The sequence below is a fragment of the Cheilinus undulatus genome, linkage group 13 (assembly GCF_018320785.1).
Source record: "Cheilinus undulatus linkage group 13, ASM1832078v1, whole genome shotgun sequence".
NCBI lineage: Eukaryota > Metazoa > Chordata > Actinopteri > Labriformes > Labridae > Cheilinus > Cheilinus undulatus.
In genome coordinates, this window is record NC_054877.1 from 9,496,933 (window position 1) to 9,514,515 (window position 17,583).

At 41.1% G+C, this 17,583-nt stretch overlaps 2 protein-coding genes across 3 annotated transcripts; both read left to right on the plus strand.

Moving 5' to 3' along the window:
- Window positions 1–570: 570 nt before the first annotated feature.
- LOC121520324 (UDP-glucuronosyltransferase 1-2-like) lies at window positions 571–7,273 on the plus strand. 2 transcript variants are annotated; one of them, XM_041803708.1, is made up of 4 exons: window positions 571–625; window positions 798–1,096; window positions 1,176–1,889; window positions 4,869–7,273. In XM_041803708.1, the coding sequence occupies exons 1-4, from the start codon at window positions 622–624 to the stop codon at window positions 5,451–5,453; spliced, it is 1,602 nt and encodes a 533-aa protein (XP_041659642.1). In that variant the 5' UTR covers window positions 571–621; the 3' UTR covers window positions 5,454–7,273. The 2 variants fall into 2 exon arrangements, with proteins under 2 accessions (XP_041659642.1, XP_041659643.1); XM_041803709.1 differs by having other exon boundaries at window positions 610–625; window positions 906–1,096.
- A 698-nt stretch (window positions 7,274–7,971) lies between these two features.
- On the plus strand, window positions 7,972–16,867 carry LOC121520323 (UDP-glucuronosyltransferase 1-2-like). Its single transcript, XM_041803707.1, has 4 exons — window positions 7,972–8,058; window positions 8,230–8,528; window positions 8,615–9,328; window positions 15,681–16,867. Exons 1-4 carry the CDS (start codon window positions 8,055–8,057, stop codon window positions 16,263–16,265), a joined length of 1,602 nt encoding a protein of 533 aa, XP_041659641.1. The 5' UTR covers window positions 7,972–8,054; the 3' UTR covers window positions 16,266–16,867.
- Window positions 16,868–17,583: the final 716 nt, after the last annotated feature.

Sequence of the window (17,583 nt, forward strand, 5' to 3'; positions counted from 1 at the left end):
GGGTCAGAAACCTCTCTTGCCTGCAGGGTATCAAAACACCTGTGGGAGTAGAGTTCTCAGTGGAGGATTGTGGTGTGGCTGTAGGGGAGGTTGCTGGATGTGAATCAACAGGGGGGAGACTTCATGATAATCTTTCACCCATGTGTTTGTCAGCTTATGCAGATGATATTATCATTGCTGCTAAAGACAGCAGTGATGTTCAAAACCTTGTACATGTCACACAGTGTTTAGGAGGAATTTCCTCCTCTATGGTTAACTGAATAACAGTACATCCTTGCTAGTGGGTATAAGGCAAGGAGATGGACCAGTGTTACCTGATGGCTTTAAATGGGTGACACAGGTCATTAAGTATGTGGGTGTTTCAACAGTTTGGCTCTTTGGTTGAGCAGGGTTCAGTAACACTGCTGTAGAGTAGGACAGAGTTTGTCTGATGAGAAGTGCCTTGAGTTTGCCTGGGGCCTCACTTTGGCCAGAAATGGTCTTGCCAGAACAGCGAGTAACTCAGTTACTGATTAATGGATAAATGATCTATGAGACTGGACTTTGTCATCAAATATTAAACGAATGAGCAAATAAGGCATCAGACTGTGGGTGAGAGGGCTACAGTAACGTCTCTTGATCATGGGTAAGTAAATTTCAAGAATATTACTATGCTCTGACTGGGTTGAAGTTTTTGTTTTTATCACTGAAATGGTGGCCTTACAGTGTTTATTATAACAAAAGTGATGAGTACAGCATATGGGGAATGTTAAATTGAAGCCATCTCTAATGCAACAATTTCTCAATGTTTAATCTAGGGTCCATGCCTGTTCAAGGTGTTTGTGGAATAGTGGTATTGCTCGGTCTAGGTTTGGGGTCATTCATGCCACTCTGTGATGGAGGAAACATTCTGGTGTTTCCTGTAGACTGGAGTCCATGGATCAACATAAAGAACCTGCTGGTAGAGCTCCATGCTAGAGGACATAACCTCACAGTGATCAGAGATTCTCACAGCTTACGAATTGAGGAAAAGTCTCCTTTCTATACATCTATAACCATCCCAATGAAAAAAGGAATGGAGAATTCCATTGATGATTTCATTATGGAGAATATAAAGGTACGTTAATGTGAATCTTTTCATCATCTGTGTGCCAAACTTCCTGTTTTGAGACTTTTTTTCTGACTTTTTCTTTCAGGTGCAGAGAGAGGGGGCATCTTTGCTCACTGTCTTGAAACTAATAAAGAATTTCTTTTCCATTGTTTTTGAAATTCATGAAATGTGGGGTGATAGTCTTGCTAGAATCTTAAATGATAAAAATATGGTCCAAAGCTTACTGGATGCCAAATATGATCTGGTTATCACTGACCCAGCTGTTGCAATGGGAGCCATATTAGCTAAGTATCTCAAACTGCCCACAGTCTTCACTGTTCGATGGATCACTTCTGGAGATGGTCACTTTGTGATCGCCCCCTCTCCCCTCTCTTATATCCCAGCCCCAGGATCAGGATTAACAGACAAAATGACTTTCATCCAGAGGGTCAAGAACTTCTTCTATCACGGCGTTGTTGAATACCAGCAGAGAGTTGTGTTGGGACCATACTATGATTCCCTCTGTGATAAATACATTGAAGGTGGATGCAACATCATCTCACTTCTCCAGGAAGCAGACATTTGGCTGTTCAGATCAGACTTCGTGCTTGATTTTCCTCGACCCACAATGCCAAATGTCGTCTACGTTGGAGGGCTTCAGTGCAAACCAGCTCAGCCTCTGCCAGCAGACCTGGAGGACTTTGTTCAGAGTGCCGGGGAGCACGGAGTCATCATCATGACTCTGGGATCCATGGTTGATGCTTTGCCTGAAGACCTTGCAGATGATATCGCCCGTGTCTTTGCCAAGATGCCCCAAAAGGTAGGAACGATCAGTGATTCACTGCAACAAAAACCTACATCACCAGAGATGCTCAATATTACTTGCATGATCTAAGTATCATCAGATATTTTTACAAGATTTCTAGATGACACATATTGTAAGAATGTACAAACAAATTTGGATAGTATAGCATTATCAATGGGCCTACTTCAAGTTTTTCTCATGAATCCTACCCCTTAAACTTTGTGTTCAAATAACCAAAAAGGAAGACACTTTGCAGCACTTAGTGAAGTAGGAATAACCGCAGCAATAGGACTCGAGTGTTTTCCCACTACAATACAATTTTGTCCATGATACTGATGGTATCATGATACAGTGATTCTGACACTCTTCTCATTAAAAGACAAATTGATCCAGGACCACCCCTGGCCAAAGTAAGGCCACACACTACAGGATTTAAAGCCCAGTTTTAGGCAAGATTTGACCCCCCCTGACGATTGTGGGGGTGTATACCGATTTTAGCCTCATCACAAATGATTATTTGTCTGAGTAGCCTGCATCCTCCTAGACTCTGAATGGTAAATATCAAACATGTTTGATATTTATGGTTCTAGGTCGTAGTGCCGCTGACGGAGCACCCACAACAACCAATGAGAGCGAGCACATGGGGTAGCGTTACCAGACGGATCATATGTACTTTCACCACTCACAACCATAAACACAACTGTACCTTCATTCCAGCCAGGATTTCGTCCCAAGTTTTTCCCTTGTTTTATGATTTTTGCTTCACCTGTAACCTATGCCAGGACAGCCTGTTGAGGAGGGACAGCAAGACAGTATCAACAGACATCTGTGGATTTTTTGTTTTTGTTTTTGTTTTTTTTTCTGAAGTCACATCATCATGCGAAGTCATAGGCACGTCGGCAGGTGTGTGGTCTCCAGTGATCTGACGATCTGGCTGGGTCATCTAGTGTGTGCGTTCAGAGGATTAAAGATGAAAAATCTTTGGAAATTGTCCTGAAGTCTGTGGTCTCCAACGGTTTTAAAATCTTTTCAGATTAAAAAAATGGCCGTGTGTGGCCGACCTAAGCAGACACTGATATGAGGCTCCCCACTATCGCCCAAACATACTCACTTACAATACTCAAAAAGTATCTTAAAATAACTAAAGGATATATCACTACAATAATAAGAAACACAAGTCTTTGCAATTTAGCCCAATTTAAGTATCAGGAGAGAAAGAGAGAGGGAGAGCGAGTGAACACTGCACCAGTTTATTGATCACGGATGGCACCGATCTCCAAAAATATATTACTGATGCGTGACGGCCAGGTAAAGTTTATGCTTGGTCAACGCTGTATACATTATCAGGATTATATTTAACAGACAAACACCAGACTGATGTTCAGAGAAAGAGAGCAATGGACAATATGCTGCATTACATTCAGATGTGACCCAAGAAGGAGGGAAAATAAGCATCTGGCTTGAGGCTGCGCCGGACACTGGACAAGGCATTGAAATTCCAGACTGTCTGGCCTAAAGCTGGACATCTGGCCTTATACTGATACTAAACTGCAGATGCATGCTAATCCCGTTAGCATGCTAGTACGCTGATTACACTTAGCATCACATTTCTACACACACTACATCTTGCTGAAGAAGTGCTAAACATTTACAAAGAAGTTTTTACCTTATGTATGTATGTATTTTATAGGTCTGTTGCATTAGTGACAACAAATACAGATAACAAACACAAAAGATTAGCAGCTAAATATTCTCTGCTGGTTGTGAACAGACATCCTACTCTCCTGTCCACAGTAACAAACTTCGTTTGAATCCTATCAACTTTATTGACACCTTGACAAAGACAGTAGTCTCTAAAAGCATTGTTTTTAAACCATTGGAAGTGATTTTAAGACTAAAATGAGACATTTTTAACATGAAATTTTACTGTTTTATGAACAAATTCATTTGTTACTATTTTATCTCTCTTTAAAAACATTTAAGCATATATTTTTTTTATTTTTTCCAGATCATCTATTTGTCTAAAATGACATATTTTAGACTGGGCTACACATCCAAAGATCAAAATAAACTGTGTTCTTGTCTTTGGGAAACTGAATATGGATCTTTGATATCACTTTGCACTAGTGCACATTAACAAGTGTTTAATAAATAATCTACATCCAGTGGTAAAGCTACAACTAAACAGTGTGACCACATGGCCTGCTTTCACCGTCCCTGTTTCATGTTCCACTTTCCTAATAAGTTTAAAAATCTGTCCTTTTGCAAACAGTTACCTGTTCTGGTTTTACTGGATAAATTACTATAAATGCAACACATTTGCAACACTGATTTGTCTGAATAAGTAATGATCAAAATCATGCACTGAGTCAAAGTTCAGTACTGATATGGGTGTTCATGGGTCAGCCTGTGCAGCTGTGTGCTGTTTAGCCAGGCTGCTTACACTGATAGCACCTGCTGCATGTCAGGTGGACTAGCTGTCAAGCAGAACAGGAATCCAGTACTGAGAAAAACCTCCAGGACAGTACGCTTCCTTTGAACAGTACTAGACAATTAATATCTAGCATTTTGCCCCACACTGAATGTCATTTCTCAGTATCCCCAGTGGAATATTATCATATTTCAGTAAAACAAGCAAGCAGAAATGGTGAGTCGAGGCTAAAGGTAGGGCTGTTGTGGTTTATTTCAATGGCACATAACACTGGATATTTGTTGTTTCGTTACACTGGTCGTTTCACAAAATTGCACGTCTAGTGTTTGTTGTTTCTACAGACTGGTTAAATATTTTAAAAAGTTTTGGTCAATCTCAAGAGGCATTGTTTTTCATCTACTAAGGCACGATTCATGGCAGTGAAAGGTGCCCTGAATGATTGAAAACAGCTGAATGATCCATTATATATCTGCAGTTGGAAATAGCTGCAGGCATAGCAACATTACTGGACTGGTGCATAGACTAATAATAAATTCATAATATTTCCTTTATTTTCTCATCAGGTGATCTGGAAGCACAAAGGAAAGACACCCTCTACTCTGGGCAACAACACCCTCATAGTGGACTGGATGCCCCAGAAGGACCTCCTGGGCCACCCTCAGACCAAAGCCTTTGTAGCTCATGGAGGCACCCACGGAGTCCAGGAAGCCATCTACCACGGGGTCCCTGTTCTCGGCATACCAGTGTTCTTTGACCAGTATGACAACCTGCTACGTCTGCAGGAGAGAGGAGCGGGGAAGATCCTGGAGCTAGCTTATGCCAACGAGCAAAGCTTTGAGCAAATGCTCAAGGAGGTGCTCTATCAGGACAGCTACAGACAGAACATTCAGAGGTTGTCCCGTCTGCACAGAGACCAGCCGCTGGCACCCATGGATCAGGCTGTATTCTGGGTGGAGTATGTGATACGCCATAAAGGGGCTCCTCACCTTCGTACAGAGGCCTATAAGATGCCCTGGTACTCATACCACTCTTTAGATGTACTGCTAGTATTGATGACAGCAGTGACTGTGCTGCTGCTCTCCGCTTTTGCAGTTTTAAGGTTTCTATGCTGCAGATGCAGAAGGAAGTCCAAACCCAAACAACACTGATTCAGATCAGATTGACTAGGACTAGGGGTGTAACGGTTCACAGAGCTCACAGCTCGGTTCATACCTCGGTTTTGGGGTCACGGTTCGGTATGGATTCAGGTCATTGACATAAAAGAAAAAGTCCCAGATTTATCATTGTATATGTCCCTCAATTGTTTTTATCTTTTTTTAACAAGAGTGCAGCATATACTTTTTTCAAAACATGTTTGAAATATCTACTTGAATCAATCAATCAAAATGTCGATCGATCTACTGTTATCAAGAACTATCAGTGATAGTTGGTACAGCCTGTGATTTATTAAACCTAAGAAAAAAGAGGAAACTAAAAAGATAACAGCCTAATGTTATGATTTAGAAAGAATGCTTTCAATCAAAAGCTGGTGCAGTAGTTACTCATGCAAAATCCTGACTCATTTACGGCTGTGAAGGACCTCAGACTAGCTCATGTAAACACAGGATAGGACGTTAAAACAGAGTCAGAGCGAAGCGCTTAAAAACTCACTTGTCTGTGTTTTTTTACTTCTGCCCGTACGTGGGTAGTCTTTAAAATGTTTTAGCAGCAGAAATATCCTTGACACTCTGCTTTCACATCCAGAGTGTTTTTAAAAAAAAAACGCAGATGAGGAGTGGGAGAAAAGTGCGCCCACTTTTCTTCTGCCAGCTATTTCCTCTTCTTCATTGGTGGTTTAATATTGGTTAGCAAACACTCAGCAGTTTGATGGGTAAATACCGGCACATTTCTTTTTCTTAATGATTCGGATGTATTTGTCGTGTGAGAACGTTTGCCGAACCGTGACCCTCGAACCATGACAGTACGAAAACAAAAACCGTTCAACCCCTAGATTTCACAAATGCAATGCATACTAGGTAGTGATGTCATCTGGCTGCACTTTTTTCCCATCTTATAAATGATCTCACCTTCATCTTCTCACTCCTGATTCTTCTCCATTCTCCAAAATCAGATTGTTTTATGTTTTTGTTGTTTCTTTCTCTCAAACAGGCTGACAGACAATAAAGTTGCCAGTGTGATAAGTGTGAGTATTTGTCTGTGCATGAGTGTCATCCATTCTTGCACGCTTTTCTCTGAGGGGTTACTCATTAGTAATGAAAGGAAATACTGGTTTTACTTCATCATTGCATTCAAGAGGTCAAATCACAGCCAAGGCTTTCATAAGAAGAAAACTTCAACTATAAAACAACAAGAAACTGTCAGTAGTTTGTGGAAACTAAAAACTTGGTTGTGTTTGTTTTTATCATTGTGGTTTTATGTTTGGCTTCTCTTTTACATATGTAAACTGATCGTATTTATAGTGTGATTTTAGCCACGCACTGATTAGGGGAATCTGAGTAAGCATCTGTAGATAGCAGAAGCCAAAATGCCAGAATGATGATGGTTCTCTCAAATACAGACTTCATCTGGAATGATTCCATAGCTTAAAGCAAGCTTTCCTTCTATAAAGATTTGGGTTTTTTGTTTTTTTGGGTTTTTTTTGTGCATGATTTCTTGCCTCACAGCTGCCGTTCAAAATACTCAATAACACAGTGATAGATGCTTATGAGAAAACATGAAAACAACAATCTTAAGACTTTGGGGTCAGAGGAGTCTCTTTCATGCGCATGCGTGGGAAACTGGTCAACAAAAACAAACTGCTATGGGTCCCGTAACATAACTTTTATGTCTTGAGAAACAAGTGTGCACTGGAGCACAGGGACCTCTACCATAGGTGAGGACATTATAAAGTTAAAAAATTAAAGTTTGCTACAAAGAATCTGTGGTTTATGTAAACTTCTGAGGCTTTTTACCTCAAAAGTTCACATTTCTTCATTAATGGCACTGTTGTAGCTCTGTGACCCACTGGCCTCCTGATGACCTTTGGCTCATGCTGCAGGATGAGATACAGTAATGATTCTGATCAGCGTACTGCTAGCAGTCACCAGTGTGTGGCCATGTGCCATGTGGAGGCAGGTCTAGTAACCGCAGGGTCAGAAATCTCTCTTGCCTGCATGGTATCAAAACACCTGTGGGAGTAGAGTACTCGGTGGAGGATTGTGGTGTGGCTGTAGGGGAGGTTGCTGGATGTGAGTCAACAGGGGGGAGACTTCATGATAATCTTTCACCCATGTGTTTGTCAGCTTATGCAGATGATATTATCATTGCTGCTAAAGACAGCAGTGATGTTCAAAACCTTGTACATGTCACACAGTGTTTAGGAGGAATTTCCTCCTCTATGGTTAACTGAATAACAGCACATCCTTGCTAGTGGGTAAAAGGCAAGGAGATGGATTGGTGTTACCTGATGGCTTTAAATGGGTGACACAGGTCATTAAGTATGTGGGTGTTTCAACAGTTTGGCTCTTTGGTTGAGCGGGGTTCAGTAACACTGCTGTAGAGGAGGACAGAGTTTGTCTGGTGAGGACTGGCTTGAGTTTGGCTGGGGCCGCACTTTGGCCAGAAATGGTCTTGCCAAAACAGCGAGTAACTCAGTTACTGATTAATGGATAAATGATCTATGAGACTGGACTTTGTTGTCAAATATTAAACAAATGATAAAATAAGGCATCAGACTGTGGGTGAGAGGGCTACAGTAACGTCTCTTGATCATGGGTAAGTAAATTTCAAGAATATTACTATGCTCTGACTGGGTTGAAGTTTTTGTTTTTATCACTGAAATGGTGGCCTTACAGTGTTTATTACAAAAAAGTGACGAGTACAGCATATGGGGAATGTTAAACTGAAGCCATCTCTAATGCAACAATTTCTCAATGTTTAATCTAGGGTCCATGCCTGTTCAAGGTGTTTGTGGAATAGTGGTATTGCTCGGTCTAGGTTTGGGGTCGTTCATGCCACTCTGCGATGGAGGAAATATTCTGGTGTTTCCTATCGACTGGAGTCCATGGATCAACATAAAGAACCTGCTGGTAGAGCTCCATGCTAGAGGACATAACCTCACAGTGATCAGAGCCTCTAACAGCTTTCGAATTGAGGAAAAGTCTCCTTTCTATACATCTATAACCATCCCAATGAAAAAAGGATTGGAGAATGCCATTGATAATTTCATTATGGAGAATAAAAAGGTATGTTAATGTGAATCTTTTCGTCATCTGTGTGCCAAACTTTGAATTCCCTGTTTTAAGACTTTTTCTCTGACTTTTTCTTTCAGGTGCAGAGAGAGGGGGCATCTTTGCTCACTGTCTTGAAACTAATAAAGAATTTCTTTTCCACTGTTTTTGAAATGCATGAATTGTGGGGTGATATTCTTGCTAGAATCTTAAATGATAAAAATATGGTCCAAAGCTTACTGGATGCCAAATATGATCTGGTTATCACTGACCCAGCTGTTGCAATGGGAGCCATATTAGCTAAGTATCTCAAACTGCCCACAGTCTTCACTGTTCGATGGATCACTTCTGGAGATGGTCACTTTGTGATAGCCCCCTCTCCCCTCTCTTATATCCCAGCCCCAGGATCAGGATTAACAGACAAAATGACTTTCATCCAGAGGGTCAAGAACTTCTTCTATCACGGCGTTGTTGAATACCAGCAGAGAGTTGTGTTGGGACCATACTATGATTCCCTCTGTGATAAATACATTGAAGGTGGATGCAACATCATCTCACTTCTCCAGGAAGCAGACATTTGGCTGTTCAGATCAGACTTCGTGCTTGATTTTCCTCGACCCACAATGCCAAATGTCATCTACGTTGGAGGGCTTCAGTGCAAACCAGCTCAGCCTCTGCCAGCAGACCTGGAGGACTTTGTTCAGAGTGCCGGGGAGCACGGAGTCATCATCATGACTCTGGGATCCATGGTTGACGCTTTGCCTGAAGATCTTGCAGATGATATCGCCCGTGTCTTTGCCAAGATGCCCCAAAAGGTAGGAACGACCAGTGATTCACTGCAACAAAAACCTACATCACCAAAGATGCTCAATATTATTTGCATGATCTAAGTATCATCAGATATGAACATAGCATCAGATATTTTCAGAAGATTTCTAGACCACACATATTGTATGAATGTACAAACAAATTTGGATAGTATAGCATTATCAATGGGCCTAGTTTTTCTCTTGAATCCTACAACTTAAACTTTGTGTTCAAATGACCAAAAAGGAGGACACGTTGCAGCACTTAGTGAAGCAGGAATAATCGCAACAATAGGACTCAAGTGTTTTCCCACTACAATACAATTTTGTCCATGATACTGATAGTTAACCTTGCAAAGCAGATGGATACACCCGTTTCGTTGTTTTTTACTGGCAAATCCATCTTGTTAAGCTCCCATCTGGGTCCGGTTAGAAAGTGACAGGACCAATCAGCGTCGAGGGCAGTATTTTCAGGCACGGCAGAGTCATGACGTAAACAAGCAGCAGCAAGAGGCCGGTGCAATTATGGTGGAAGAGCTCAGCGTGGATGCTGCTAAAGCGCCAGTTTTATCAGAACTTGACAACATGTCTGTTAAAAGAAGAACAAAGAACAGCAGTGAGTTGTTTTCTTTTCAAACGACAAAAGTCAAGTACTTACATGTCTATAGTTGCCATGTATCCCGTTATTCCCCGTAGCTGCACACACGCAGTTCAATAGCTGCTATGTCACGTGTTTTGTTGCTCTCATTAGCCCGTAGAGATGTGACAGACAGAACATTCATCCAATCACACTCCGAAGTTTTTTTCAAAGCCTCTGCCTTTTCTCAAACGTTTTCTATTGAAGCTTTCCCAGATGGCATGTCAGGTTAACTGATGGTATCATGATATAGTGATTCTGAGATACTCTACTCATACACACGTGGACAAAATTGTTGGTACCCCTCTGTTAATGAAAGAAAAACCCACAATGGTCACAGAAATAACTTGAATCTGAAAAAAGTTATAATAAATAAAAATTCAATGAAAATTAACCAATGAAAATCAGACATTGCTTTTGAACTGTGGTTCAACAGAATTATTTTAAAAAACAAACTCATGAAACAGGCTTGGACAAAATTGACGGTACCCCTAGAAAAGATGTGACCATAGGGACATGTTCAACCAAGGTGTGTCCTCTACTTAGCATCACAGGTGTCTACAAACTTGTAATCAGTCAGTCGGCCTATTTAAAGGGTGACAAGTAGTCACTGTGCTGTTTGGTGAAATGGTGTGTACCACACTAAACATGGACCAGAGGAAGCAAAGGAGAGAGTTGTCTCAGGAGATTAGAAAGAAAATTACAGACAAGCATGTTAAAGGTAAAGGCTATAAGACCATCTCCAAGCAGCTTGATGTTCTTGTGACTACAGTTGCACATATTATTCAGAAATTTAAGATCCATGGGACTGTAGCCAACCTCCCTGGACGTGGCCGCAGGAGGAAAATTGATGACAAATCGAAGAGACAGATAATACGAATGGTAACAAAAGAGCCCAGAAAAACCTCCAAAGACATTAAAGGTGAACTCCAAGGTCAAGGTACATCAGTGTCAGATCGCACCATCCGTCGTTGTTTGAGCCAAAGTGGACTTCATGGGAGACGACCAAGGAGGACACCACTGTTGAAAACAAATCATAAAAAGCCAGACTGGAATTTTCCAAACTGCATGTTGACAAGCCACAAGGCTTCTGGGAGAATGTCCTATGGACAGACGAGACAAAACTGGAACTTTTTGGCAGGGCACATCAGCTCTATGTTCACAGATGCAAGAATGAAGCATACCAAGAAAAGAACACTGTCCCTACTGTGAAACATGGAGGAGGCTCTGTTATGTTCTGGGGCTGCTTTGCTGCATCTGGCACAGGGTATCTTGAATCTGTGCAGGGTACAATGAAATCTCAAGACTATCAAGGTATTCTAGAGAGAAATGTGCTGCCCAGTGTCAGAAAGCTTGGTCTCAGTCACAAGTCATGGGTCTTGCAACAGGATAATGACCCAAAACACACAGCTAAAAACAACCAAGAATGGCTAAGAGCAAAACATTGGACCATTCTGAAGTGGCCTTCTATGAGCCCTGATCTAAATCCTATTGAACATCTGTGGAAGGAGCTGAAACATGCCGTCTGGAGAAGGCACCGTTCAAACCTGAGACAACTGGAGCAGTTTGCTCATGAGGAGTGGGCCAAAATACCTGCTGAGAGGTGCAGAAGTCTCACTGAAAGCTACAGAAATCGTTTGATTGCAGTGATTGCCTCAAAAGGTTGTGCAACAACATGTTAAGTTAAGGGTACCATCATTTTTGTCCAGGCCTGTTTCATGAGTTTGTTTTTTAAAATAATTCTGTTGAGCCACAGTTCAAAAGCAATGTCTGATTTTCATTGGTTAATTTTCATTGAATTTTTATTTATTATCCCTTTTTTCAGATTCAAGTTATTTCTGTGACCATTGTGGGTTTTTCTTTCATTAACAGAGGGGCACCAACAATTTTGTCCACGTGTGTAAAAGGACAATTTGATCCAGGACCGCCCCTGGCCAAAGTGAGGCCCTGAGGCTGGCCACACACTACAGGATTTTAAGCCCAATTGTAGGCGAGATTTGCCCCCCCCCCCCCCGAGGATTGTGGGGGTGTATACCAACTGGAGCCTTGTCGCAAATGATTATTTGTCTGAGTAGACTGCATGTGTGTGGTGTCAACACGATTAATTTACTACTCCAAATCCCATCGTAGCCTCCCAGACCCTGAGTCATAAATACCTAATATGTTTGATATTTACTAGGGATGCACCGAAATGAAAATTCTTGGCTGAAACCAAAAACCGAAAATGAGGAAACCAAGGCCGAAAACTGAAAGAAATTATTATGCCAATTATTAGTACCATTGCATTTATGGCTATGACTGCGTACTAGGGTCATTAAATTTAAGAGCCTATAAAATATTAACTCCAGTTTATAAACTGAAGGTCCTTACACTCTATATGCAATTTTTTCATCCAAATTATTCACACAAAATATTTACATTTAGAACCTGTAGCAAGTCAAAGCAAGCCTCCACACCTGCAACATCATTTCACAGCGCGACATTGCTGCGGATATTTAAGTAGCACATTTGCGCTCATATGGACATGTGGGGCTGTCTGTTGCCTGTCTCCCTCAGGAGATATCAAACAACAGGTGGTGTTGGAGAGGAGGACATTTTTGTTCCTCTGTCTGCCTTAAAAATCGGCATCGCCACCACCATGTGCGCTCGTTGGAGCGAAACTCACACAGCTGGAGCTGTTTCTAAACTAACGGGACTTCAGTAAAATATTTACCAACACAGTCTCCTCTGGCCTCAGACAAATGACTTATAAATGCTCCAGATCAACCAGCTAAATGACTCCTCTGGACAGTCTTGAACACAAACAGGTGAGCCAGTCTGTGCTGTGGAGAGAGTTAACTCCTCTCACCGCGAGCCTCAGCTGTGCAATATTATAACTCTTATTGATCATATTTGACATAGAATCAATGAAAAGTCAGTCCCTCCTCGTCCAAACTTGGCTGGCACAGTGAATGAAACCGTGAAAAAAAACAGCTCTGACCTCCTGGCTGTCCATAAAGTGCCACGTTATGCATGAAGTGAAGGACAGAGAGGGACAAACCTCCTTTTATCTTCGACTTCAAAAAATATCAGTTTATCAGAGGACAGAGAAAACACACCTGAGGCACTCGTAGCACGAATGTGATTTAAGAATGTACGTAATATACTCGCAAAAACATGTCGCTCCTGACATGCAAAGAAAGGCGCTATTTTTCATAAATAGCCGGCATGTATTTTAAAATCTCGCGAACCCCCTGGACTGCCTTCACGTATACGTACCCTTATTTGAGAACCACTGATCCAAGCGCGTGCTGGCCGCATTTTTTGCTTGCGTCATCACAACGTCGTGTTTCGGCCTTGTTGTTTCGGTGATATAAGTCTTTCGGCCGAAAAATCGAAAATGCACTTTTGGGCCATTTTCAGTGGCCAAATTTTCGGTGCATCCCTAATATTTACGGTTGTAGGTCATACTGCCGCTGACGGAGTACTCACAACAACTGAAGTCACGTGATCATGCGAAGTCGTAGGCAGGTCAGCAGTGTGTGGTCTCCAGTGATCTGACAATCTGGCTGAGTCGTCTATAGTGTGTCCGTTCAGAGGATTAAAGATGAAAAATCTTTGGAAATTGTCCTGAAGTCTGTGGTTTCCAATGGTTTTAAAATCTTTCCAGAATAAAAAATTGTCGTGTGTGGCTGGCCTAAGCAGACTCTGATATGAGGCTCCCCACTATCGCTCAGACATACTCACTTAACAATACTCAAAAAGTATCTTAAAATAACTAAAGGATATATTACTAGAATAATAAGAAATACAAAGTCTTTGCAATTTAGCCAGAGTTTATTGTCAGGAGAGAAAGAGAGAGGAAGAGCGAGCGGACACTGCACCAGTGTATTGATCACGGATGGCGCCGATCTCCAAAAATATATTACCGATGCATGATGCCAGGTAAAGTTTATGTTTAGTCAACGCTGTATACATTACCAGGATTATATTTAACAGACAAACACTGGACTGATGTTCGGAGAAAGAGAGCAATGGACAGTATGCTGTGTTACGTTCAGGTGCGACTCCAGAATGAGGAAAAATAAGCATCTGGCTTGAGGCTGCGCCGGACACCGGACAAGGCATTGAAATTCCAGACTGTCTGGCCTAAAGCCAGACATCTGTCCTTATACTGATACTAAACTGCAGATGCATGCTAATCCTGTTAGCATGCTGATGCACTAATTACGCTTAGCATCACATTTCTGCACACACTATATCTTGCTGAAGCAGTGCAAAACATTCCCAAAGAAGTTTTTACATTATGGATGCTTCTAAATAGCCATAACTCCTCTGTTTCTTCTGTATATACTCAAGTGTTCAACGTAAAATCCTCTGCAGCTTCACACTGTTGGCTACGTACGGACAATGCTATCATTTGAATCAGGCTTTGTTCTGTTCTGCGCAGCCCCATACCTCTTTTTTTTATTATTATTATTATTTTATTTTATTTTATTTTAGGGTTACTGCATTCATGACAACCAATACAGATAACAAACACAAAAGATTAGCAGCTAAATATTCTCTGCTGGTTGTGAACAGACATCCTACTCTCCGTCCACAGTAACAAACTTCGTTTGAATCCTCTCAACTTTATTGACACCTTGACAAAGACAGTAGTCTGCTACAAGCATTGTTTTTAAACCATTGGAAGTGATTTTAAGACTAAAATGAGATATTTTTAACATGACATTTTACTGTTTTATGAACAGATTTATTTGTTAGTATTTTATCTCTCTTTAAAGACATTTAAGCATATTTTTAAATTTTTTCCAGAACACTTGTTTGTCTAAAATGATATATTTTAGACTGGGCTACACATCCAAAGATCAAAATAAACTGTGTTCTTGTCTTTGGAAACTAAATATGGATCTTTGATCTCACTTTGCACTAGTGCACATTAACAAGTGTTTAATAAATAATCTACATCCAGTGGTAAAGCTACAACTAAACAGTGTGACCACATGGCCTGCTTTCACCGTCCCTGTTTCATGTTCCACTTCCCTAATAACTTTAAAAATCTGTCCTTTTGCAAACAGTTACCTGTTCTGGTTTTACTGGATAAATGACTATAAATGCACCACGTTTGCAACACTGGTTTGTCTGAATAAGTAATGATTAAAATCATGCACTGAGTCAAAGTTCAGTACTGATATGGGTGTTCATGGGTCAGCCTGTGCAGCTGTGTGCTGTTTAGCCAGGCTGCTTACACTGATAGCACCTGCTGCATGTCAGGTGGACTAGCTGTCAAGCAGAACAGGAATCCAGTACTGAGAAAAACCTCCAGGACAGTACGCTTCCTTTGAACAGTATCAGACAATTAATATCCAGCATTTTGCACATACACTGAATGTCATTTCTCAGTGTCCCCAGTGGAATATTATCATATTTCAGTAAAACAAGCAAGCAGAAATGGTGAGTAGAGGCTAAAGGTAGGGCTGTTGTGATTTATTTCAATGACACATAACACTGGATATTTGTTGTTTCATAACACTGGTCGTCTAGTGTTTGTTGACTCTGCTGACTGGTTACATATTAAAAAAGTTTCGGTTAATCCCAAGAGGCATGGTTTTTCATCTACTAAGGCACGATTCATGGCAGTGAAAGGTGCTCTGAATGAATGAAAACAACTGAATGATCCATTACTGGACTGGTGCATAGACTAATAATAAATTCATAATATTTTCTTTATTTTCTCATCAGGTGATCTGGAAGCACAAAGGAAAGAGACCCTCTACTCTGGGCAACAACACCCTCATGGTGGACTGGATGCCCCAGAAGGACCTCCTGGGCCACCCTCAGACCAAAGCCTTTGTAGCTCATGGAGGCACCCACGGAGTCCAGGAAGCCATCTACCACGGGGTCCCTGTTCTCGGCATACCGCTGTTCTTTGACCAGTATGACAACCTGCTACGTCTGCAGGAGAGAGGAGCGGGGAAGATCCTGGAGCTAGCTTATGCCAACGAGCAAAGCTTTGAGCAAATGCTCAAGGAGGTGCTCTATCAGGACAGCTACAGACAGAACATTCAGAGGTTGTCCCGTCTGCACAGGGACCAGCCGCTGGCACCCATGGATCAGGCTGTATTCTGGGTGGAGTATGTGATACGCCATAAAGGGGCTCCTCACCTTCGTACAGAGGCCTATAAGATGCCCTGGTACTCATACCACTCTTTAGATGTACTGCTAGTATTGATGACAGCAGTGACTGTGCTGCTGCTCTCAGCTTTTGCAGTTTTAAGGTTTCTATGCTGCAGATGCAGAAGGAAGTCCAAAACCAAACAACACTGATTCAGATCAGATTTGACACAAAGAAAATTGCTGGAATGAATCCTCTTATTTTTCTGTTTGAACAGAAGTGAAATCTTAAAGACAAGTTGACATTTTTATAATTGTTGATTCTACGTGTATTCCTTATAAAGAAAACACATTTGCCTCTTCGTGCAAGGCATACCAGGATCAGATTTGATACAAAGAAAAATTGCTGGAATGAATTCTTTTAATCTTTGTTGTTTTAAAGAAATTGATATATTAAGTGATTTTATTGATATCATTAGTCAAGAGGTAAATGGAAGTGAACAAATTTTGCATAATTAGGAATATTGTAAAGTTGACGTGTTCCAAAGATTTTTGCTTAAATACCAAAAAGTCATGCATGATTATTGACTAAAAATGATTAAGTCGACGTTACTCTAGGAAGTCTAAAACCAAACATCAGTGATTCAGATCAGATTTAACACAAAGAAAAATACTGGAATGAGTTTTCTTAGTTTCTGTATTTTAACAATAGGTGCTATCTTAACAGGAGCCCTAATTGTTAAGACATCTTGATATTTTTTAACACTTGTGATTCTATGTGTGTGCTGTATACAGAAATAAACATTAGCTTTTTATGCAGTGCATTTTCTTGTAGTGATGTCACCAATCCTTTGAAATGATCTCACCTTCATCTACATTACACTTAATTCTTGCTTATTGTGCAAGATCAGAAGAGCAGTGTGTTATTGTTTTGTTTTTTTCTTGAATAGGCCAAACGACAATCAATAAAGTTGCCAGTGTGTTAAGTTTAAGTATCGGTCATAGGTGAGTGTCATCCATTCATTTGCAAACTTTTCTCTGAGGGGTAACTCATAAGGATGGAGCCGCAGACATGTCATGGTCAAAAAAGATTAAACTGTGGCCACTACATAGCTATAACGTGTGCACAAAATACTAGTTCGTTCTTCAACTAATGACTCCGTAGGTGGCCGTGCACTGCGCTGTTCGCTGCACAAAGATTTGTGTTAAAGGAACAGTGTCCGACTTGTTCAAAAAAGTCCTGATGGACATGCTGCAGAGCCATGTGTGTCAGTCTTTTCTTGAGTCACGGTGCTCTTTAGCCATATTTTCAACCGCCTATGTGTGGAGAATCACCTCCGAGGAGAGGCCACAAACACGCGCAGGCAGAGGCAAAGTTCTACTAAGTTTTCCACCTCTCTCAGCTTCTTTTGTAAGGTCCCGCAGAAGAGTGAGTTGCATGCAGGCAAGACTTGTCGATGCACTTTGACCTGATGTGATGACGTTTGTTGTCAGCAGACTCTCCACAAAGAGAGGACAGATCTTAAGTTCA